Source organism: Rhineura floridana, chromosome 6 (assembly GCF_030035675.1).
Source record: "Rhineura floridana isolate rRhiFlo1 chromosome 6, rRhiFlo1.hap2, whole genome shotgun sequence".
Lineage (NCBI taxonomy): Eukaryota > Metazoa > Chordata > Lepidosauria > Squamata > Rhineuridae > Rhineura > Rhineura floridana.
The window spans coordinates 30,499,550-30,524,852 of NC_084485.1; the positions used below are offsets into that span (position 1 = coordinate 30,499,550).

Sequence of the window (25,303 nt, forward strand, 5' to 3'; positions counted from 1 at the left end):
AGTATCCTGAAAAAGGGCAGGGCTCGCTGGAACTCTAAATGGGATCATACCACACTGCTATGTTTTGTTTTTGGATTTATTTTAATGATAAGTACATTTGTAGCCTGCCCTTCATCAGGTTCTGCTGCTTTACTGTAATAAAATATAATAAAAGTAGCACAGTATAAAGACAAATTAAAAACACATTCTTAAAGCCTGGTTGTTACATAATGTCCCCTTTGCAAATTGGGACTGGGAGGTGTAATTCGCAGCAATGAAATAGCCAGATTCTTTTCATGGGTTCCTCTCCCTCAAAAAAAATAAATCAGCTACTAATGTAGGTAAACACACAATGGTATCCAATTAAGTCACACTCAGAGTAGACCAGTGAAATAAATGAACTGAGTCATTACTAATCTGAGTCTATTGATTTCAAAGGGTCTTTTCTGAGTATGACCTGGTCAGATACCATCTATAACATTTATAACCAGAATTATGAAACGAAGGCTGGGGAACTTGTGGGCTTCCAGATGTTGTAGGACTCCATCCAACCCATAAACACCAGCCAGCATGGCCAGTGGTCAGGAAAGATGGGAGATGTAGTCCAACAACATCTAGAGAGCCACAGGTTCTCTAACCCTGAGCTATGGTAACAGTATTTTCCTTTCCTATTTATTTTCGCCAAGAATGGCCAAAAACATACAAAATTATCTGGTCAGACATGTATTCAGTAATCTTTGAAAAAAATAATACTTCTTAGTTGACTCCCCCCCCCATGATGAACTTTAGAATTGGTTCAGCGCAACAAATGTGTTGACAAATATTTACACTTCTTTGTAATAGGGTTGTGATGCACCAATTTATGGGATATACACTATGAGGGTGTGCAGTATGTGATTGTTTAGGACTAACAGAATGGAATGTTGCCAACATACAATGGAAATAAGCCTAAGGGTGGAAGCCTAAACTAATATCTTAAGTGTATTTATGTGCCCAAAATTAATCCCCCAAAGCTCCCACTCACTTCAGTACAGTTTGTGACATCACGTAGAAGGTCTTGGTAGCTTGCATCTCCATCCTCAAGGCAACTTTGCTGGTCTTGTACCGAAATAAACAAATCGAAATCCTCAGTGCAACCAGTATCTTCTATAGAACAAAAAGATGGATCATCATAGTGTTATTTGCCATGTGCTGGAGACAACTTAATGCTGCTCCGTATCTATAGAACACCCTCTTAAAGGACTGTGGGTGTGGGTGTCTTATTTTGCAGAGGACTGGTGTCTGTTTGAAGGGACATCTGGTCCAAGTCCACTTTAAAGATAACTAACCATCAGAAGAGAGAGCAAAAGAAATTGCTTGAAATTGTCCGTCACCATTCATCACGTGGACAGCAGACCGAGCAAGCACACAGGTAACCTGGGCACAGTTTTCCCTACTATGGTAAGATGCATTGAATTTCTTTTAAATTATAGTGATTCTTTCTAAATTTGCATCTATATATATAAATTAACATCTGCAAATTTGATGCAAATCAATGTCCTCTTTTTTTAGCGACACATTTCTTCTTTTTGCATGATGCCACCTTAAGAAACGTACACTTGGCCCCCTCAATGCTGTTTGTTACATTGGCCTTGAAAACCCACTTATTCTGAGCTGCTTTTAATTAAGATGCTGAACTTTTAAACCTTTCATGTTGCTGCTGGTTTTAGACTGTTAGCTTTAGCTGTTTAAATTAATTTTATGCAAGTGTGATGCAGGCTTTTGAAACGGTTGGTTGGTTGGTTGGTTGGTTGGTTGGTTAGTTGGTTGCATTTTTAATGTTCCATCCTTTTCATGAATGCTGCATTACCCTAAAAGGTGATATAGACATCTTTAAAATATATCAGTAACATTAGGATTATTTTCATGATTTCAGAGTTTTCAAGATTCATTCATGTCAGCGCTGGTTTCTTGACAGATTTTTTAAAAATACCCTGAAGGGTTTTTGCATTAAGCAAACCAAAACATTGTAGTTTTTCTTGTAGACTGTGGTTCTTATGGGATGGATCCAGAGAAAGTTACACAGCAACTCCAATGAGATATAGAGTGGCACATCCAAATCCCTGCTGGCTCCTTCTGGTCAGGAGAGAAGTGGGAGGGGGCTTTTTCCTTTCTTTCCATTATGCTAGTCCAGGCTGGCATAGTCAAAGGATTCAAGTGTCCCAGTCCTCTGGCAGCTGACTCCATAATGCCCCATTCTGAGGTCTTTCTGCCAGCTACTGCCAGTGGAAGGATCTCCAGTGGTTGTTTGCCGTCCATCAGGGCACAGCTCAGGGCTTCCAGTTTAAAGATAAGCAGTGCTCCTCTCTGCTAGCAGACTGGTGTTTTATTGCAACATGTTCTTGACACAACAATAGTGGATTTACTCTGTTTTACTCTGTGATGCTTCCTCAGTGCTGCCACATTATTACTATCCGGAGGGACTATTCCGACTTATGGCGACCCTATGAATAGAGTTTTCATGGTAAGCGGTATTCAGAGGTGGTTTACCATTGCCTTCCTCTGAGACTGAGAGGCAGTGACTGGCCCAAGGTCACCCAGTGAACTTCATGGCTGTGTGGGGATTTGAACCCTGGTCTCCCAGGTTATAGTCCTGGCCATGGGGGAGGAGGAGGGGGAAGGGAGGGGTTAAGGAAGGGAGGGGGAAGGGGCAAGAGGGAGGGGACAGGAGGGAGGAGAAGGGGAGGGCAGGTTTGAGTTTTTGAGTTCAGTGGGATTCATTCCTGTGCAATCATGCTTAGGATAAGTGAAACTGACCTGGGGGAGGGGGGAGGGGAGGAGAAGGGCAGGAAGGGGAGGGGGAAGGGGAGGAGATTTGGTTGGTGGGCACTGGGCAAAGGGGAAGCCCCTTTCCTTTCCAAAAGGAAAACATTGTGAACAGTATCATTCTTTTTCAGGCTTTCCCCCACCTTTTTATTCTACAGCAGGCACATGTAGCCTCCCACCCAAATTTAAACCAGAGCTGTCCCTGGCCACATCCACACCAGACTTTTATTTCACTTTAGACAGTCATGGCTTCTCCCAAAGAATCCTGGGAAGTGTAGTTAGTGAAGGGTGCTGAAAGTTGCTAGGAGACACCCTGTTCCCCTCACTGAGCTTCAATCAGAGCGGCTGACTGTTAAACCAGTCTGGCCACTGGAACTCTGTCAGGGGAATAGGAGTCTCCTCTCAGCACCCTTCACAAACTACACTTCCCAGAATTCTCTGGGGAAAGCCATGGCTGTCTCACATGAAATCGAAGTCTGGTATGGTTGTGGCCCCCTGAATAGGCAAGCCCAGCAGCTGTGAGTCTGGCTTTTAGAACAATGACAGTTGGTTCTTACTGAGCATGCCTGACATTATCATTGAGTTCAAGCCAAAATTTCTTAAATTAATTAAAAATCAGCCAGGCATTTTTTTTCAACTTTTAAACTGCAGAAGATGAAGGTCAGAGTATGGGGCAAGGTCAGTAATAGGATTACAGGTACTCTGTGAACATGGCTGATTTTTAATTCATTTCAACAGATTACGAGAACTCTGTCAGAAAAAAGTCCAAAAGGGGTCTGTTTTTCTCTCCCTCTTTTTCCAATTTGAACTCTCGATTCTCTCTGACTGTTTCGTGTATCGCCATGAAAATGTAGAGTGTAGTTAAGCAAGCATTTCTGAGTTCAGGACTATATGTTTCGTACGGTTTTGTTTTGAAAGGTGCTTATGGGAAGAATCAGAATGGCATGTGGAGGATATTTTCAATTTAACATTGTGGAATGCGAAAAATCCATGCTGACTATAATATACAGCCTCTCTCGTGGCTGTATAATTTCTTTCACAAATGGGAACCTTATTGGGAAATCAAAGGAAACCTCTAGAGGGTGAAACAAAATATATTTCATCTGCTAAATTGTGCAGTAATTTAAAAAAAAAACAAAAAATAAAAGGAACCTTGAGTATCCACAGCAGCCAACATACTCTCTGGGAAGGAGTCCATGACAAAATGCTTTTAATTTCTATCGTCACTTTTTCCATACAAAATGACCCAAACATTTTCTTTTCTAAGCTGCATTTGCAACCATGCCAAGAAACAAGTGAATGCGTGCATAGTGGCTGCAGTTTTAAAAAGTGAAGTATACACAGGCGGAGGAGTTGCCTTTTTTGTTGTTGCTTGTTTCTCCCCAAAGGCAAAAATCTCTCTCTAAAAATACTTCTGCACGAAAATGGGTGTCAGTTGTTCCAAGAAACCTGCACAATTGTACTCTGCGTTGTGCAACTTGGCAACCCTTAAGCAAGTGAACAGTGTCTGCATTTTGAAGTGGCACAATCTCAGCCTCTGGGCATGTAGGTTACCCTATGCCCATTCCATCATCCCCCTCTGCTATCTTCTATGATCATTTTAGTTGCCCTTTTCTAAAGCTTTTCTAGCTCTATAAGATCCTTTCTGAAGTGAGGCAACCCAAACTATACACAGTATTCCAAGTGTGGTTTTGAAATTTATTTGAATAAAAGGATTCTGATATTTTCAGTCTTTTTCCTAACATGGAACAATTCCTAACATGGAATTTGCCTTTTTCACAGCTTTCCACTGGTTACTGCATCAGCATCTTCACTGAGCTATCCACTACAACATCAAGGTCTCATTCATGGTTAGTAACAGCCAGTTCAGATCCCATGAGTGTATATGTGAAACTAGGACATTTTTTGCCCCAATGTGTGTCACTTTCCTTACATTGAATCACAATTGAATTATTATTATTATTATTATTATTATTAATTTGCCCTTTTACTGCCCATTCACCCAGTTTAGTGGAGAGATCCTTTTGGATTTCCTCCTCACAAGCCCTTTTTTGTTTTAACCACCTTGACCACTTTGGCACCAGCACCAAACGTGGCTACCTCACTGCTCAGAGGTTCCTAATTTTTTTCCCTCCCACAGGGCACTTGAAAATCATTGCTGAGAGTGTTGGCAGACTGCTTCCATGGTTTTTCTGCCTGTTGTAGCCACTGTGATGTGCTGTGCCGGATGCTGTATGGTTTTAATTGCATTTTACAGACACACTGTGGCAGTGGTGGCTGGCACCTGTTGGGACTGATGGGGCAGAAAGCAAGGAGCCCAGACAGTAGGCAGAACTGGAAGCAATGACAGATAGAGCCAACTAATTTGAACTGTGTCCCCATCTTCTTCTTTGCTGAGTGCAAGACTAAAGAGAAGGAAGCTGACTGTAAGTTAAGAAGGCAGCCAGGTATGAACTGGCAGACTGAGGTTGGTGGGGTAGCCCTCATAGACCAGCCTCCACTGCCACCTGAATAAAGCTCACAGACCACTGGTGGTCCATGGACAATAGTTTGGGAATCCCTGCTCTAGATCATTAATGAACAAGTTAAAAAATGCAAGTCCCAGTATCGATCCTTGGGGGGGGGACACACACTGCTTTCTACACCCCTCCATTGGGAGAACTGTCCATTTATTCCTACTCTCTGCTTCATAGAATCACAGACTAGGGGCCTATAAGGTCATCAAGTCTAACCCCCGGCTCAGTGTAGGAATCCAAATTACAGCGTACCCGACAGATGGCTGTCCAGCTACCCCTTGAATGCCTCCAGTGTTGGAGAGCCCACCAACTCCCGAGGTAATCGGTTCCACTGTTGTACCACTCTAACAGTTAGGAAGTTTTTTCCTGATGTTCACTTGAAATCTTGCTTCCAGTAACTTGAGCCCATTATACTGTGTCCTGCACTCTGGGAAAATTATTTATTTATTTGCACTGTGGACCACCTGAATAAAGCTCACAAAGTACTGGCGGTCCATGGAACCCCTGCTCTAGATAATTAACAAGTTAAAAAAGACAGGTCCTAGTATTGATCCTTGGGGAGACATCGCTTTCAACACCCCTCCAGTGGGAGAACTGTCCATTTATTCCTACTCTCTTCCTGTTACTCAACCAGCTCCTAATCCACAAGAGGACCTTTCCTCTTAGTCCATGACTGCTAAGCTTAGTCAGTCAAGAGTAGACTCAGGAGTCTGTGGTGAGATACTTTGTCAAAGGCTTTGTGAATGTCTGCACAATGTCAACTGGATGTCCTTTATCCATGAGCCTGTTGACAATCTCAAATGTAAATGTACAGCCTTCAAGTCAATTCCGACTTATGGCGACCCTATGAATAGTGTTTTCATGAGGCTGAGAGGTAGTGACTGGCCCAAGGTCACCCAGTGAGCTTCCTGGCTATGTGGGGATTCGAACCCTGGTCTCCCAGGTCATAGTCCAACACCTTAGCCACTAAACTCTAAAAGGTTACCTTGGTACGGTGAAGGGGCGAGGGGAGGGGAAGGGAGAGAGAAAGCAACGGTGCATCACCCCTAGCTCTTTGTCCTGTTGTTGGGTGGTTGGTTTTAGCATGAGAGCAATCCAGTGAAGTACATGCAAAGAAGAGTGATCCTTCCCAGGTATCTAGCCTGTCCGGTGGAAATGGCAGCCGCGGTCCTCCAGCCATTGATTGAGCGAGGCGCGGCGTGGCTTGTGTGGTTCCGTCGGCTGGAATGAAAGGCGCTCTGGACGTGCACAGAGACACAGCCGTCGACTCCCTAGGCTGCGTCTCCTCGCCCTCGGCCAATGGGCTCTGGGGACTAAGTGAAGCCCCGGATCCGATGCTCGACTGCACCCTCCTGCCGCCACCACCCTCGGATCGGGCCTGTGCCTTTCTTCCCTCCCTGACACTTGGAGACAGAGGAGGGAGGGTGGCGAGGCAGGCGGCCGTCGGCACCTGCCTCGGAAGGAGCCAAGCCAAATGAGCGCGAAGCAGAGCAGGCGGCGAGGGCTTTGCGGTCGCATCTGGCAGGCTGAGGCTGGAGGGGAGGAGAGGGGAGACTCGGGGGCGGAGATCGCGCAGCTCCCAAAGTCGGACCGCGCGCCAGGCGAGAGGAGAGGCTGAGCCGAAGAAGGAGAGAGAGAGAGAAGCCGCCCTCCGCCGCAGCTCCTTCTCCTTTGCTGCCCCACGCAGCTGTGCCGCGCCATGGGCTGCCTCCTTACCGCTGCCTTGCTCGGGCTTCTGCTGCTTCTGCTGCTGGGGGCTCTGCTGGCTTCTCGCTTCGGCAGAGCGCGGTGAGTGAGCAGTTGGGGTCCGGGTTGGGTGTCACCTGGGCGGCGTGTCCTGGGCAGCAGTAGTGTAGTGGCAAATTCAGAAGTGCAGGGTCCCTTCGTGATAGTTACAGCCATGTCGCCTCCTTTTTTTTTTTTTTTGCTGCTGGGTTGAGAAAGAGATCCTTGTTAATGCCTTCTCCCACAAAAACAGATGTCTCTAAGAGCCAATAAGCATGAAAGGGGGGAGTGTTCGCTACTGAGAAGAGTCTTCTCAGTGGCTGACTCACCTGCTTTCACTCTGATTGGCTCCAATCATCAGGAAAGGACAAAAAAGCATGTTAGAAGACTCTTCTCAGTGGCTGACACACTCCCCTTTCATGCTGATTGGCTCATAGAATGTTGGAGACAGAGGGACCCTGCAGGGACCCTGCTCCCAAAAAAGTAAGAGGTCTAAGACCCCCTGAGATTCTGGACGACTACACCCCTGCTCAGCAGGGATGGACTGAAGGTGCGAAACAGGGCTGGATCTGGTCCATGTAGGGATGGGAGACTGGTCCTGCCAAAGACCTCATTTATGTGCTATAGTGGGCTCACTGATGGGGGGGGGTGGAATGTGCGATAATATATGAAAGGAAATAAATGCCTGCTAAAATGGGATTGAGTCCATGGAAGAGGCAATTTAAGGGGAGACTGGTTAGTCTATAACGCAAAAAGATTTTTTTGTAATTTTATAACTTTGTAATGTTTTGTCATTTTATAACTTTATAATGTTTTAATGGTTTTGTTGTACATCGCCATTAACTGAATCGGCAGTTTGTGAATATTCTTTTAAGTAATAAAACACAGATACACAAGGGTTGTGGTACTTGGAAGAGAAACGGATGGATTGCCAGGCAGATGCTTTTGCATTCTAAAGCTACAGGCATCACAAATGACCAAGGGGCTGGACCATCTTCTCAGTGAGGAAAGGCTGCAATGTTTGGTGGTGGATGCTTTTTAGTGGGGGGAAAGAACACAAAGAAGGGAAAGCATGACGAAGGTTTATATAATTGTGCATGGGGTAGAGGAAGTGGACAGAGAAAACTCGTCTCTGTCTCTCTCTGTCTCTCTCTCTCATAATGCTTGAACTTGATCGGGGTCATCCAGAAAACTGAGAAGAAGTACGTCTTCTTCACATTGGCTGTGCATTCTTAACTTCAACGGCATTAAGAGTTGCATTAGGCAAATCCCTGGAGGTAAAGTCTGGCAATAACTACTAGTCTTCATGATGGCAATATCCAACCTCCAGGTACATGCCAGTTGCTGGAGAGCAGGAGATGGGGGCGGGGGTATTGTCTTCATGACTTGTTTGTGGATTTCCCAAATGGGAAATGATCAGGGAACTTCCTGTGTTCTTCTGTTCATGGGATGCATGCCAGTTAAATAATGCTCAGGTTGGATTGTAAGAAAACAAGAAGAGCCCTGATAGATCAGACCAATGGCCCATCTGGTCCAGCATTCTGTTCACAAAGCAGCCAACCAAATGCCTATAGGAACCCGCAGGCAGGACCTTAACACAATAACCCTCTACTGCTCCTGCTCTCTAGTGAATGATGTTCAGAAGCATACTGCCTCTTGAATACTAAAAGTAGTGAGGTTATACCTGCGTTTGCATACATAGTTACATATATATCTATCAACTGAAGATAATGCTTAGTTAATCTTATGAAGGGGCTGTGGTCTATGACAGTTTATGCCACATCCAGCCTGCTGATCTTTAATGTACTGCAAGGCCTATTTTTTTGAGGATCAATATGTGAGATAGAAAAAAGCAACAAAGAATTTGTAGCACCTTCAAGACCAGGAAAGTTATTATGGCATAAGCTTTCTTGAACTGCAGTTCACTTCATGACTTCCATTGGACGAGGTAGGCTGTAATCCATAAAAGCTTCTGCCACAATACATTTGTAAGTCGTAAAGACACCCCAAGACTCTTCGGTGCTTTTGCTGCTACCAATTAACCAGGCTACTCCTTGGTGTTAGGTTATCTGCTGGAACCATGCAGAGAGAACTCAGTTTTATGGTTAGTATACAAGGGAAAGGGAGCAGTTTTCTTTTGGAGATAGCTTAAATGTCAGTCCACCCCAGCCAAGATAAAATGAAATCAGCCAGGCCGATGTATATGGTTATCATGAGAACAGAAACAGACCATCTTCACAGGGGAGAACTATGTGCAGCACGCTGAGCTCTTCGGAGAAAAGCCCTCCTTCTCCTTCTCCTCCGTCCGGAGTTATGCACCATGTCTACGGGAGGAGACTTCGGGAACCCACTAAGGAAATTCAAAGTGGTCTTCCTAGGGGAACAAAGCGCAGCTGAGCGAGCCCAAGGACGTGGAGATGGAAGCAAGCCTATCTGGACCCAGAGCTTGGAAAAGTTACTTTTTTGAACTACAACTCCCATCAGCCCCAGCCAGCATGGCCACTGGATTGGGCTGATGGGAGTTGTAGTTTAAAAAAGTAACTTTTCCAAGCTCTGCGACACTGGGGGAAGACACTGCTACCAAAGAATCTGTTGCAGCCTTTTTTGAAGGATATGGACTGTTATACAATGATGGGACTCTACTGTATTTCTCTCTCTCTCTCTCTCTCTCTCTCTCTCTTTTGCAGACTAGATTTGAGATTTCAGCCTGTTTTGTGATATTTTGTGGTGTTATTTATTGATACTGTTGTAGTCTTTTATTATTATTATTATTATGTTCTGAATTGTTTTTATTATATTGTTTTGTTGTTGCTACGGAAGCCGCTTTGAGGTCACCTGGTGATGAAAAGTGGCATACAAATATCCTAAATAAATAAATATAGGTTTGTGGCTTTGCATCAAGGATATGCCTTCCAAATGTCATTTCTAAGTTATCTAGATATTATGTGCATTTGAACCACAATGTCTTCCTGGCCCACATTTAAAATGATAATACACACATAAAATATGACAGAAGCCCAAAGATACTTTAGCCTTTCTAAAATGCCCAGTGGTTCTTTTTTATATGTGCAAGGCATCCACATACCATCTTGTCCAATTCATCCTTGAAGCCAAGGATGTGTCCACCTACCAGTGCCCTGGACAGATTGACCCTACGCAATCCATTCAAAATATATATAACACTCTCCTCCTTCATGCTTATTGGTTCCTAAGCATTAACAAGGATCTCATTCTCAACCCCACAGCAAAAAAAGAGGAGAGCATGGCTGTGATTAATATGAAGGGTCCCTGCATTTCTGAATTTGCCACTACACTACTGTGTAAGACTGCAGTCCGATACCCACTTGCCTGGGAGTGAGCTCCATTGAAGTGAATGGAACTTACAACTGGAGTTTTGGAAGGAATGAAAGGCAGATCCAATCACACTTTTGCAATCATTGGACATGTGTCACCTCGATATTGAGAAAAGCTGTTACTGTCAGAGTCCAGTGCCAAACAAGTTGTGTGTATTTCGATTCTACATCTCCTCACAAGATGTTGATGCTGGTACAGTCGGTTTCTGTCAATGTCCTTGTGTTCTGCTTCAGGAAGCCCTTAGAGGGGAAGGGGAAATGTGGCCAACCAAGGTGAGGCATCAGCTGCCCCACAAAGCCGGGAAAAGAACTCTCCAGCCCAACTGGGCCACTAGCCTCCCTTTTGCATGGGGTACCAGAGAAGTGGGGAGGGGGCACATAAAGGGATTGCTAGTTGCACATTCTGCACACTTGTAGTCAGGCCCAGGATGTGACTCAGGAACCAGACCAACGATTGTAGTTAATTCGTGTTTTATTAGGGTAATGTCCAAACAAAGACTGCGTTTTCTCATGAAGCAATACAGGGATACAGGTCCTGCGGCATTGGGAGAAAGTTGACAGAGCAAGGGACTTCTTCCCGCCTGTTCTTTAAGAAGGGGCCAAACGGGCACGCAATCTTTCGCTCCTCCTTAACTGCCCCTCAGGTACTGCCCGCCTTCCCCCCCTTCTCTCCTGTCTTTTCAGCTGTCTGCGTGTGCGCGGTGAGGGGGGAAGCATCACCCCCTCCTCTTCTGAAGTTTCCGATTCCAGGATGGGGGATAGGGGAGGGGCTGATGGTAAACTGCCTCCCCGCTTTTCGGCTGTGAGCAGCCCTCCCTCTTCCCCCTCTTGCTCTGAGCCTGAAAGAGGGGGAGGCGTGAGAATGTCCAGGGAGGGCTCAGGCTCCCCGTTGCTAAGCGACTTTATCACTGGCAGTTCCTCTGTTTCGTCTTCGCTCCAAAGGGGGGAAGTTCCTCCCCCTTCCCTCTGCCATCCATCCGAATACTCTTCTCCCAACTCTCCGGGATCCAGCTCCCCGGGATTGGGACCCCAGCTCTGCCTTCCGACACCATCCCCCCTCCCAGACTGTGCCCCCCTCCCCTTGTCTGGCTTGGGACGGTGGGGAAAACGTTGATGGAAAGGTTTTACCAATTCTGGAGCATGCACATCAGCTGCATCTTCCCATGATCTGTCAGCCACCCCATAGCCTTTCCAGTGAATCAAGTACTGCAGCTTGTGGCGTCTGATCCTGGAATCTAAGATCTCCTCAACTTCAAACTCAAGCTGCTCATTTACCAGGAGTGGAGCTCCGGGAGGTTCCTCCGGCCGTAACTCACTGGGAGGGGCGGCTTTCGTTAAGAGGGATCGATGGACCACAGGATGTATTTTAAACGTGTCAGGCAGCTTCAGTCGGTACGCCACGGGATTGATTTGAGTTTCTATTTCGAAAGGACCCACCCTCTTGTCTTGTAATTTTCTACATTTGCCCGGCATCTGGAGGAAGCGGGTGGACAGCCATACCTGGTCTCCCGGTTGAAGGGGGGGCCCTCCTTCCTGTGCAGGTCAGCAACTCGCTTGTACTCCGTTTTGGCTTCGTTTAACTGCTGTTTCAGTGTCTGTTGCGCCGCTTGCAATTCCTTAAGGAAGTTCTCAGCTGCCGGTACCAGCATTCCTTCTGAGCTGCTTGGAAAGACTTTAGGATGGAATCCATAATTAGCGAAGAACAGGGTTTGTTGAGTGCTGGAGTGCAGAGAATTGTTGTAGGCGAACTCTGCAAAATGCAAATATGATACCCAGTCAGTCTGTTGATAGGACACATAACTTCGTAAATATCTTTCCAAAACGGCGTTCAAGCGTTCCGTCTGCCCACCTGTCTGGGGGTGATGGGCGGAGGAGAGTTTTAATTCCGTCTGCAACTGTTTCCACATTGCTCTCCAAAATTTGGCTGTGAACTGAGTTCCTCGGTCTGAGACTACGCTGTTTGGCAATCCATGCAGCCGGTAGACTTCTTTTATGAATAACTTGGCCGTTTCTTTAGCCTCTAAGGCCCCTGCACAAGGAAGAAAGTGTGCCATTTTGGTAAGTAGATCCACCACTACTAAGATGGCTGTCATTCCTTGGGACTTGGGTAGATCAGTTATAAAATCCATGGAGAGGTCCTTCCAGGGTTCGTGTGGGACAGGCAACGGTTGTAACAGTCCTGCTGGTGTCCCTGTTTGTGTTTTTGTCCGCAGACAGACAGAGCAGGACTTTACATAACTCTCAATATCCCAACGCATTTTAGGCCACCAGAAGTCCTTGGCCACGTTCTGAATGGTCTTGTAAATCCCAAAGTGTCCCGCTGTGATGGAATCATGACACTGGCGTAGGATTCTGAGCCTTAATTCCCCTTCTGGCACATATCTGGCGGTTTTGAACCATAACAGTCCATTTCTCCAGTGAAAGGTTACTTCTGAGTCTTGACCTTGTCCCGTCTCCTGCTGATATTTTAGCATGTCTGCATCTTCTTGTTGTGCCTTTTTGAGTTCCTCTTCCCATGAAGGCTGGCATACTCCCAACGTTAATTTCTCTGGCGGGATTATGTACTGAGGCTGGTCCTCGGATTCACTTTCTTTGTATTGTGGCTGTCTGGATAAGGCATCCGCTCTCTGGTTTTTGGCTTGGGCATGGTAAGTAATCTGGAAGTTAAACCTAGTGAAGAACTGGGACCATCTTATCTGTCTCTGGTTCAGCTTTCTGGCTGTTTGGAGGCTTTCAAGATTCTTGTGGTCGGAGCACACTTCAATTCGATGAGAGGTCCCCTCTAGGTATTGTCTCCAGTTTTCAAAAGAGTCCTTGATGGCCAGCAGCTCCTTCTCCCAAACTGTGTAGTTCTTCTCTGCAGGCTTTAACTTCCGAGAGAAGTACGCACAGGGGTGCAGCTCCTTCCCTTCTTGGTCTAATTGTAGCAGGACCCCCCCGATGGCAAAATCTGAAGCATCTGCTTCCACTACGAAAGGGTGGTTCGGATCAGCAAAGCGCAGAATGGGCTCAGTAGCAAACCTTCTCTTCAGCTCCTCAAAGGCCTCGGTGGCGTTCTCTGTCCATTGAAACTTCTTCTTCCCCCTTAAACAGTCAGTCAGAGGAGCTGTTAATTTGGAAAACCCTGGAATGAACTTTCTGTAATAATTGGCAAACCCCAAAAACCGTTGTACATCCTTTTTGGTGACAGGTTGGCCCCAGTCCAATATGCAGCTTACTTTCCCTGGGTCCATCTCCACGCCTTCCGCTGAGATTCGATATCCAAGGAAGTCTAGAGACTTGAGGTCAAATCCACATTTCTCTAATTTAGCATACAGGTGATTTTCTCTCAGTCTCTTCAACACTGTCTTCACATGCTGGTCGTGGTCTTCCTGGTTCTTTGAGAACACCAGGATATCATCTAAGTAATAGATTACATATGTGTCCAACAAGTCTCTAAACACGTCGTTCATGAATTTTTGAAAAATTCCTGGACTTCCACAAAGCCCGAACGACATGACCAGGTATTCATACTGTCCGTAAGCGGTCAAGAATCCTGTTTTCCATTCATCTCCCTCCTTCATTCTGATCAGATTGTACGCTCCTCTCAAATCCAACTTCATGAAGATTTTTGCAGAGCGCAGTCGGTCCAGCAACTCTGAGATCAGGGGCAGCGGGTAGCTGTTGGGGATGGTGATCTGGTTCAATGCGCGATAGTCATTACAGGGTCTGAGTTCCCCCCCTTCTTTTTCACAAACAATAGTGGCGCTCCAGCAGGGGATTGTGAGGGGCATATGAATCCTTGCCTCAGGTTTTTATCCAGGAATTCCTTCAGGGCCTCCCTCTCATTCTCTGTGAGAGAGTAGATTCTCCCTGATGGGATGCTGGCTCCTGGCACTAGATCAATCGCACAGTCGTAAGGGCGGTGGGGGGGTAAAGTCTCTGCCTCTTTTTCATCAAACACATCTTTGAATTCTTCATACTTTGGCGGCAGGGTCACTTGCTCGATCTCTTGCACTGCCCCCGCTAAGGTGTTCTTGATTCCTTCAGGTTGACAGTTCTCCTGGCAATACTGTGAGGTGAACCACACCACCGCCTCCTTCCAACTTATTTTGGGTTCATGCTTTGCTAGCCAGGGCATTCCCAGAATCACCTCAAAGTTCAAGAATCTGACACGTATAGCGAAATGAACTCTTCGTGCCCAGGGATTTGAAGTTTCACTTCCTCCGTGGCTTGTGTCACCCCTCCTGACTTCAGGGGTCTCCCATCGATAGTCTCCACAGCTAGGGGAGCGTCCAGTTTCCACCGGGAAATTCCATGACGCTTGACTAACTTTGCATCAATAAAATTTGTGGAGGTTCCACTGTCAATTAAGGCAGTGGAATTAAACACCACTCCTCTGGAAGTTGTAATCCGAATAGGCAAGACCAACACCCCCTTTGAGGGAGGTTGGATCGTTGGGGGGCCTTTATACAACGCTGCGCCCAGTTCACCGGCCTGCACGTGGACTGGGTGTTCTAGTTTCCCGACGGCTCGGCTTTCCCCCCTTTCAGTCCACAGTCTCTGGCCACATGGCCCAGCTTTGAACAATAAAAGCATAAACGTTCCCGGCGTCATCTTTCCTTTTCTTCTTCCGACAGTCTTGGCCTAGCCCCTCCCTGTCCCTCAGTTGCATTACCTGCCATCCCTGTAGTGGGAAGGGTCTTGTTGCGGGATGCCGAGGCTGAGTATCTCGGGACCTCCTGCTTCCTTTCCAGGCGCCTTCCTTCCATCCGGTGATCTATCTGTAGGCATAGCCGGATGAGCCCTGGTAGGTCAGCGGGGGGGGGGAGGTCCTGGCCAACTCATCCAGGATTTCAGCATTTAATCCACTCCGGTACATAAACATCAGGGCGGCGTCATTGTAACCAGTTTCCTGGGACAGAATTTTAAAAGCGTTAGTGTACTCGGAAACAGTCCCTTTAGCTTGCTTCAGAGCGCCTAGTTGCCGTGCTACTGTTTCAGCCCTTTGCGGGTCTTGAAACATCTCGGTCATCTCCTGTATAAATCCTCTGTACCTTCCTAAGACAGTATCCTTTCTCACGAGATACGGAGTCACCCATTTTGCAGCTTCTCCCTCCAGGAGGCTAATCACGAAAGCTACTTTAGCCCCATCGTCTGGAAATTCCGTGTGCCTGACATCCAGATATAACTCACATTGAGCCACGAAGGTTGCCAACTGATCACTTTGTCCCGCATATTTTGGGGGCAATCCAATGGGAACCTTTACTACGGCAGCTGGGGGGGCTGTTCGCATCTGGTCTATCGTGGCCTTCAAGGTTTGATTATCCATCTTCAGCGCCTTGACTGCTGCTAGCAGGGCTTGAACATCCGTCTGCAAATCTGCTACCTTAGTCCTCAGGAGTTCCACTTCTTCCGTCTCAGAAGTGGGGTTCGTCCCCCCCGCTGCTCCCTTTGACATCTTGTCCCAGTCAAGTGAAGAGAGCGTTGAGGGTGATTTAGGTGGCTCTGTCAAGCTGTCAGGCCCAGGATGTGACTCAGGAACCAGACCAACGATTGTAGTTAATTCGTGTTTTATTAGGGTAATGTCCAAACAAAGACTGCGTTTTCTCATGAAGCAATACAGGGATACAGGTCCTGCGGCATTGGGAGAAAGTTGACAGAGCAAGGGACTTCTTCCCGCCTGTTCTTTAAGAAGGGGCCAAACGGGCGCGCAATCTTTCGCTCCTCCTTAACTGCCCCTCAGGTACTGCCCGCCTTCCCCCCCTTCTCTCCTGTCTTTTCAGCTGTCTGCGTGTGCGCGGTGAGGGGGGAAGCATCACCCCCTCCTCTTCTGAAGTTTCCGATTCCAGGATGGGGGATAGGGGAGGGGCTGATGGTAAACTGCCTCTCCGCTTTTCAGCTGTGAGCAGCCCTCCCTCTTCCCCCTCTTGCTCTGAGCCTGAAAGAGGGGGAGGCGTGAGAATGTCCAGGGAGGGCTCAGGCTCCCCGTTGCTAAGCGACCTTATCACTGGCAGTTCCTCTGTTTCGTCTTCGCTCCAAAGGGGGGAAGTTCCTCCCCCTTCCCTCTGCCATCCATCCGAATACTCTTCTCCCAACTCTCCGGGATCCAGCTCCCCGGGATTGGGACCCCAGCTCTGCCTTCCGACAGGATAGGGGCAAAGCCATATAGAAAAAAGTCTATATCATGGAGACCCATGATATGATTTCCCAACTTGTTCCTAAAATCAGCTGTGTTGTGTGTGTATGGGTGTGTATGGGTGGGTGGTGGCAGGATGTATCTGTGCTATAGTACTGAGCAACAGGATGGATTAGCCCTTGCCATTTTGCAAGTCTAAATCATGCTTACTCTGAAGCTGCTATTTGGCCTCACTGGGAAAAACAGAGCAGAATTAAGAAAAAGAAAACAAATTTGGAAAAACACCCCTTGTGTTCATTTTTTTTTAAAAGGAGTAACCATGAAAGGTAAAAAAAAAAGTCAGTATATACAAGATGCCTTTATGCACCAGCCCAACTCTTCAGTACTGTGTGTTGATCTTGGATTGAACCAAAATGTCCTTAGGACAACTAAGAAGCCAAAGGGAGGAATAGCTTGCTTCCTCGCTTTAGCTAGCTGTTCCTTTCATTTCAATATTGCTAGCATGTAATGTTTTAGGATCTAAACTTAATCATTCTTCCAACATGTTATGAATAGCTTGCCATATTTGCTTCTAGGAACTTGTAGCCTGAGTACAGAAGGACTAATAATCCTCTCTTGGTTTTCCATTCTTCAGCACAGCTCAGAGCAAGCTGTAGTCTTTTTTATATTCATTCTTTGTTTAGAACTCTTGCGAAAGGACCACAAAGCGGAAACTTTCTATACCTTTTCTGGGAGGAGAGTCCACATTTTGAGGGCTGAAAAGGCTCAACCCCTAGCTCTCACTGTTCAAACCTACAGCGCAGACTGCTGGGCTGACTGACTAGGCCTGGGGACTGCAATTCAAGTTCCATGTGTGGCAGGCAGAGATGTGCCTCCATCCAATTCTGTCACACTCCACAAACAGACATGCAGGCACAAGAGCTGTCGGTGGGGTCCTTGCCAGCAGAACCTGCAGAAAGCCTCAAAATGGGGCATTCTGGGGTCACAGAGGGGGTGAGCCAGCCTGGAATCCTCTGGATCCTGAGCTGGTTCCACTGTTGCCACTTGATGACATCAAGCTCAATTTGGGACTGATTCCTGCACCAGCTCCAGCTGGGTGCAGTGACTGGCCTGTCCCCTGCCTTCCACCCCAGGAGATGTGGACTGCAGCAGCTGTGGATGCAGCAGTGGCCATGCTGCTCGGTTAAGTGCCACTGGGTAATGCCAGGGTTTGGATTGTACAGCAAGTAGTTTAATGCAGGCCCGCATGACTTGTCAAGATCCAGAGCAGAATCAGGCTGCAATTCTTTATGCACTTACCTGGGAGTAAGTCTCAGTGAAGTCAGTGGGATTACTTTGGAGTAGACCTGCATTGGATTGAATTGTTACCGGTAATCCCCATAAAGTGTTAATGCTCGTAACAAATAACTCCTGAGATTGTAAACAAAGGAAAAGTTTCCTTTTGGGGAAGGGCTGTAGCTCAGTAGCAGAGCATCTGCTTTGCATGCAGAAGGTCCCAAGTTAAGTCCCCAGTAACTCCCTACATGAACTCTTGGACAGCCACTGCCAGTCAATGTAGACAATACTGAGCTAGGTGGATCAATGGTCTGAATCAGTATAAGGCACCTTCCTGTGTTCCTAAGTCGTCTTTTTCCTCTTTCACCCTGTGCTAACTGAGGCTGCAATCCTACCCCAATTTACCTGGGAGTAAATTCTGCATTCTGTCTTACTTCTGAGTAGACACAGTGAGGTCTGCACTTCTATTCCTAAACTAGCTGTCATTACTGAGGGCCAAACTAGATGAGACACCATTCATGCAATTATCAAATCATGTTAGTGGCTTTTAAAAAGTAAATTTATGGTATGTTTCATTGGAAAATTAATAAAAAATAATTTAAAAAATAAAATTGCAGGCTAGGAGGATGGGATCCAGACTGAGTCCCTGACATGAGGGGATAAGGGGACTTAACCCTTTGCTCTCTGCTCTAGGCTCAATCTGGATTTCGCCTTCCTGTGTGCTTGCGTATTTGCCTTGGAAATAAGTTCCTATTTGTTCCAATGGGAATTTTTTTTTACCATTCAAATAGCAAGTGTGTAGGGCCTGAGCTGGATCAGGCCCACAGTATGTGTGGGGGGAGGGAAAGAGTTAAAGGGTTCCAGTCCAGTTCAGGCCATCCCACAAGTAGTTTCCTTTTAAAAAGCCATTCATGTGATTAGTCAATAGGTAGGGTTACCAGGTATCCGGTTTTCAGCCAGAGTTTCCAGCTTTTGGGGGTCCCCTCTGGGTAACTCACCTTAATCTCTGGACTCTCGGCTTCAATTTATTTAAAAAATTAAGTTTCTAGGTGGTCTGGTTCCTGAGATATACACCAAAACGTCAGCCGCCCCCGCAACTGTTAAATCTGTTTAACGGATCTGTTATAGCAGCTCCTAGCTCCACCAGAGCTTGGAAAAGTTACTTTTTTAAAACTACAACTCCCATCAGCCCCAGCCAGCATGGTCACTGGATTGGGCTGATGGGAATTGTAGTTCAAAAAAATAACTTTTACAAGCTCTGCCTCTAACCCCGCCATTTCAGGATTGTAGCCAATAAGTGAAGCCAGGATTGTGATTTGTTGACCCAGGCAGTGCCTAGACTTAATTGCAACATCAGGAAATGGTGGTTTTGAGATCTTCAGTTTGAGTAAGTAAGAATATGGCTTAAAGTTTTTTTTTCTCTTGTGTGCAAGAGTCAGACCCTGGGCTGTTGGAGAGGGCAGTGCTTTGAAAACCTTGGCAATATGAAAGTATTTAATCCAATACTTGCTTTTCTGGGAGTAAAGCAATGCTCATCCCATGTACCTGGAGTAAACCCCATTGAATTCATTAGGACTTACTTTTGAGTAGACATGGTTAGGATTGTGCTGTAAATTAATGGGACTTTTGAGTAAACATAGCAAAGAATTGTGTGCAGGGTTGCCAGGCCCATGACCTGAGACTGATCCTGTATCTTCAAGAGAAGAGAAAGTCAGCCAAGTGCAGGTGTTCTTGCAACTCTGTAATGGGAAAAGCCACAAGGTGGAATTCTCCCTTCCCCTTGCACAACTTTTAAAGATACAGAAGACCTCTTGGAGGCCGGGCCTGGCAACCACAACATCTTCTGTATCTTTAAAAGTTGTGCAGGGGGGAGGGAGAATTCCACCTTCTGGTTTTTCCCATTACAAAGTTGCAAGAACACCTGCACTTAGCTAACTTTCTCTTCTCCTAAAGATACAGGATCAGTCTCAGGCCATGAACCTGGCAACCCTAATTGTGTTTGTGTTATAAATCTTTCCCTTTCTCTCCAATCCTATTTTTAAAGCAATTAGGCAGGGTTTACCTAGGTATCACAGTTTTTATTATGTAGGAAACTAATACTGATTTTTAAAAAAATGTTCTGCAATGACCAACTGGTTTGACAATAAATTATTATATGGGGTGTATTTTTACACCTGCAAGTGTGTGTGTGTGTGTGTGTATGGAGTCTTTCCAACAACCCTGTGAGGTAGGGTTGGTGATTGGAAACCAAGGCAGCTCACAATAAGAAATAAATCCCTTTAAAAATCAATAACCATAAAACAAGTATAAACAGTTTCAAGACAGCTTAATGTGGCATGATTCTGAATGTTGGGTTGGGTGAATGAAGTTTATTAATTTATCTTTATTTATTATTTGATCTATATCCCGCCCTTCCTCTCAGTAGGAGCCCAGGGTGGCAAACAAAAGCACTAAAAGCACTTTAAAAATCATAAAAACAGATTTCAAAATATATTAAAACAAAACATCTTTAAAAACATTTTTAAAGCTTTAAAAACATTTTTTTAAAAAAGAAAGAAAGAAAAGGTTTAAAAACATATTAAAAAGGAATTCCAACACAGACACAGGCTGGGATAAGGTCTCAACTTAAAAGGCTTGTTAAAAGAACAAGTTCCTTATCACTTGAGGCTGCAGTTTTCCCTGGTTGAATAAGCCCCATTGAATACATTGGGACTTGCTTCTGAGTAAACAAACATAGGATTGCACTATAAATATCTTTACAGGTTGTGTAAATAATAAACATATTTAATGCTAGTCCATGTCATCAGTATTGAGCTATGCAGTACCAAATGGCCTAAGTCAGTATAAGGCAGATTCCTTTTTTCCTGAAAGTGGGAAGAGACTCAAGGGCCACAGTGACTCCAAAATTTATTTATGTATTTTATTTACAACAGTTATATACTGCTTTATTGTAAAAAATCTCAAAGCGGTTTACAGAAAGAATTAAAACAATAAAATTCTTGGCAAAAACAGTTAAAGACATGTATTTAAAAACATTCAAAATAATAAAACCAGCAAGGAGTTAAAAACAGATTTAAAAACACAATAGCTTCATGATTTTAGCAGGTGCTGAAAAGAGGCATCTGCCTAATGTCAATAGGCAAGGAGTTCCAAAGCGTAGGTGCTGCCACTTTGTTGTTGTTGTTGTTATGTGCTTTCAAGTCGATTTCGACTTATGGCGACCCTATGAATCAGTGACCTCCAATAGCATCTGTCATGAACCACCCTGCTCAGATCTTGTAAGTTCAGTTCTGTGGCTTCCTTTATGGAATCAATCCATCTCTTGTTTGGCCTTCCTCACTCTCTTCTGTTTTTCCCTGAAGGCACTTAAACCCTTCTTGCCGAAAGCAAGTAGGCTAGATTAAATGTTCCCTACCCAGGCTCCATCTTTTAGCTAAGATTTCTAGCTTAATTTCCAATCAGATTTTTTTAATTGTATGCTCCAAGCAACTGTGATTGATGCTTAATGTATCATGCTTAATGACATCACTCGGGTCCACCCTGTGACATCACTTGCGCATGACATCACTCAGGTCCGCCCCTAAAATCTCAGGTTTTGGGATGGTTCTGACCTGGCAACCCTATAAATAGGTGACTGGTGTTGCATCTAGTTTGGACCTCACTCTAACAACCTAGAGTGTCCATCATCAGTATTCTAAAAAGCTTTGGTCAGCCTTCACCAAGTTGGTGCCCTCCAATGTTTTGAACCACAACTCCCATGCGCTCCAACAAGACTTGCTCACTGAGGCTCATGGGAGTTGTAGTCCAAAATGTCTGTAGGATATCAAGTTGATGAAGGCTGGCCCAGAGGCCACCACTGAGGTAAGCCACTGCTGATGTACACTTGAAATGTACGCCTGAGGCATTTGAAATGTTCCCTGTTCTTGGTAGTACTGATTGAGCCAGGCAGAAATAACAGGATATTTATTTACTGGTGAATAACTGGCTAGCTGCATTTGGTTTGGCCAGGCACAACTTGTAGAGGCTTGGATGAGTATCTTCCATTCTTAGCCACTGCAATGTTAGTCCTGTAAAATCAATATATTGAGATATAACTCCTTCCCACCTCTTGTTTCTCTTTTATCTTCTATGTACAGTGGAACCTTGATATAACACATCTCAATGTACCGTGGAATCGGATATACCACAGATACAGCCTGAGTAAAATAAACAGTATAGCAGTTCACACATCTTGTAACTTACAAGACAGAAAAATGTAGAGATTTCCATTCTTTCAAATAACTTTCCTCATTTAAGTGTGTGTTCAGGAACCAGTACTATACTCTCTGGCTTTAACCCTTAAGGGTGAGTCTGAGCTGAAATGCAACTGGGGAAGGTTTCTCCTTCACTCTTGTATCAGCCTTGCTTTCTACTTTATTTTTTTTCCTGTTTGTTCTACCTTGTTCTTCTTTCTCAGTGGTCTTTTCCCTGGTGAGTCCTTCTGTTTGCCTCCCTAGCGTTTTTGAGCCATTGTTTTGGCCTGTCAGCATTCTGTTATTTCTCTCTCTCCTGATGTCTCCCCACCCCTGTTTCCCACCCTTTCCCCTTCCTAGCCCCCTTTTTTCTAGGATGTGTTTATCACAAAAGTCTTCTCCACAGTTTTGGTTACTTCTCAAGGCCTTTCATTATTGTCTGTGGAGTTTAATTTGTTCTTATCCTTCCCTCAGCATTATCCTTCCCATTCTGTCTCTCAGCCACAGCGGCAGCTTACCTTTTTCAGGGTTTTTTTCCCTTTTTTTTCCTCCACCACCCTCTGTCTGTTCCTGGTTTCCTCTTTCTGCTCCCAGTTACTGGTTTTATTCATTTTGGTTGCTTCTTCTGCTTCTGCCCCAATCCCCTCATCCGTTTTATTTTTTTTTTAATCATCCTAAGTGCCTTTTAGTGCAAATTTCATTATTACGCAGAAGCTCTATAAGGCAGAGGCATTCTTTGTTCCCTGACTCCCGTGGTATAACAAGCTTCTACTATACTTCTTTATCTTATATTTCTCCTTATCTGACTGGATTTTCAGGCATCATCACCCAGTGGCCCAAGACTGCAACAGGAGCATAGTCTATTTTATTTATTATTTATTATTTATTTTTATTATTATTTATTGTATTTGTATACCGCCCCATAGCCGAAGCTCTCTGGGCAGTTTACAGTAACTAAAAACATTAAAAACAAATATTCAAGTTTAAAACACATCTTTTAAAAACAATTTAAAACACACTAAAAAATTTAAAACAATTAAAAAAAACACATGCTAAAATGCCTGGGAGAAGAGGAAAGTCTTGACTTGGCACCGAAAAGGTAACAGTGATGGTGCCAGGTGCACCTCATCAGGGAGATCATTCCATAATTTGGGGGCCACCACTGAGAAGGCCCTCTCCCTTGTTGCCACCCTCTGAGCTTAATTATTAGAAGTCTGTTTTCATCCTGATAGTTGGGAATGAAACTGCTGTTTTTCAAAACTTTTTTTTTTTTGAGTTATAATTCTTTTCCTTCACTTCTATTTCTAGAAGTGAATTTTAATGAACTATTGGAAGGGGGCGAGGAGAGAAACCTTGAAAAAAAACTCTCCCCCCCCCCATTCTCTTTGCATCAGCTAATAACATATGGTTATATTCAACTAAATCCTGCTCGGAAATGATAAATCTGCATTACTCATGTCTATTAACGTCAGTGGGCCTACTCTGAGTAGGACTAGCATTGAATATCACCTGTACAGTTTCTGTCAATAGGACAGAATGTATTTCTTTGTAAATTGACTTGTACAGTAGAAATTGGGGTGGGTGTCTTATTTCAGAATTCTCCCCCCCCCCCTTTGGTTTGGTTTTGTCACTCTTGGCAGCCAAAACCAGCAAACATAGTGATTATGCAAATTTATGTCATACCAATGTAGAGAGGATAATTCAAGCTACTCCATCTAATCAAAATAGTGAACTGAAAAATAGGTGACTAACAGCTCAGTTCTAACTTAACATGTTTCTTTGGAAGTCCCACTGCCGTCAATGGGTTTATTGTTAGGAAAATGTACTGGCTAAAGTGATAAAAGGTTTGAAGATCCAGGCTATGAAGAGAGGCTGAAGAGTTTGTGGTTTTGTACTTTGTGGGCAGGGAAATACATCTGTATGAGGATATGACAGGGTGAATGGCTGGAGAGAGCATATCTTCTTACTTCATTCATAATAGAGCTCAGAGCCATCCAGTGATCTATGCTGGCGATACTGACAGTGATTAAGGATTGACAGGTGGAAAAGACTTGTTCCAAGTGCATAATTTAGCCAATGGGACAAAAAGTTCACAGATGGGCTTAAAAAATGATGGGAGCCTTTGCTAAACCTATCCTCAATGCATATTAGCTTAGATATTGAAATGAAACTCCAAATGGAGAATATAATACTCATAGGTATTTTGCCTTTGCATGTAGCATTCATCACTCACAGCCTTTGATAGATTGCCATCAATATGTCTAATCCTTTTTAAATGGGGTGGCTATTTCTTTCATGCCCTCCATGCCAACCCTGGCAGTGTTCATTTTACTTTTCACTGATATAAGACCCATTAATAAAAATCTAAGCAGAGATGAGTATGTTTGCAAGCATTGCTTTGGCCTCCTGACTCTTGAGTCTTTACATTTGCACACTCGGAAACAGTAGCTCAAAAAGTCATGATCTGAAATATCCATACTCTCAGCTAGTTAGGTATTTCTGGAAAATCAGGCACACTCAGTTCATCATTTGGGATATGAAAATGCCAAATGAAGACACTGTATAGTTAGCTTAACTCTTTCTTTTTCTTTTTCTTTGTCCTCTGAGAGAAGCAGTCAGTACTGGTTTGGGTATTCCAGGGTATGGCCTGAAGATTCAGGACCCCCACCACCTTGCTGCAGCTAAGCAAGTCTGGGTCTGGTCAGTGCCTGAATGAGTGACCACCTGGGAATCACATGCTCACTGCCTTGGATTCTATGATGGGGGAAAAAGTGGGGTTTATATGTATATAAAATATGAAAAAATGCAGGGGTTTTACTACTAATCCCAGAACATTCATTCCTGCTCTTCCTTTTTTCCAGTGATTTCCTGGGAAATCTAGTTAGCAGTCCTATGCATATTTACCTGGAAGTAAGCCCTGTTGAATTCAGTGGCCTTTTCTTCCACATAAACATGCATAGGACTCTTATGTAGGAGGATAAGATGGGGAGGGGGAACCAAGTGTGCCCCCAACAAGTAGCTCACTCACACAACCTTGCAGCAGCCCTGTGGGTATTTGAAAGGAAAGACATTTTGCATGTACAAATTATAACTGAATCATACCTTAGAGTAAGGTTGGTATCCTAACCTGTTTACTTGAAAAACTCTATCAAAACCTGAATGACTTTCTTTGGTTCAGAGAAAATAAGTTTAGGATGAAAGTGTTAATGTGAAACATTTATCTTTCAGAAATGTATACGTTTATTTATTTAGTGTATTTTTTCTGCTTCTCCACTGAAAGTCCTCAAAGCAGCTCAGAGC

At 44.7% G+C, this 25,303-nt stretch overlaps 1 protein-coding gene across 3 annotated transcripts in view; it reads left to right on the forward strand.

Moving 5' to 3' along the window:
• Positions 1 to 6,844: 6,844 nt before the first annotated feature.
• Positions 6,845 to 25,303, forward strand: part of PTGIS (prostaglandin I2 synthase) — an 83,983-nt gene continuing 65,524 nt past the window's right edge. For all 3 annotated transcript variants that reach the window (XM_061631340.1, XM_061631341.1, XM_061631339.1), the window contains exon 1: positions 6,845 to 7,088. In XM_061631340.1, the coding sequence (XP_061487324.1) occupies positions 7,000 to 7,088 (89 nt within the window). In that variant the 5' untranslated portion in view covers positions 6,845 to 6,999. The remainder of the gene's footprint in view (positions 7,089 to 25,303) is intronic.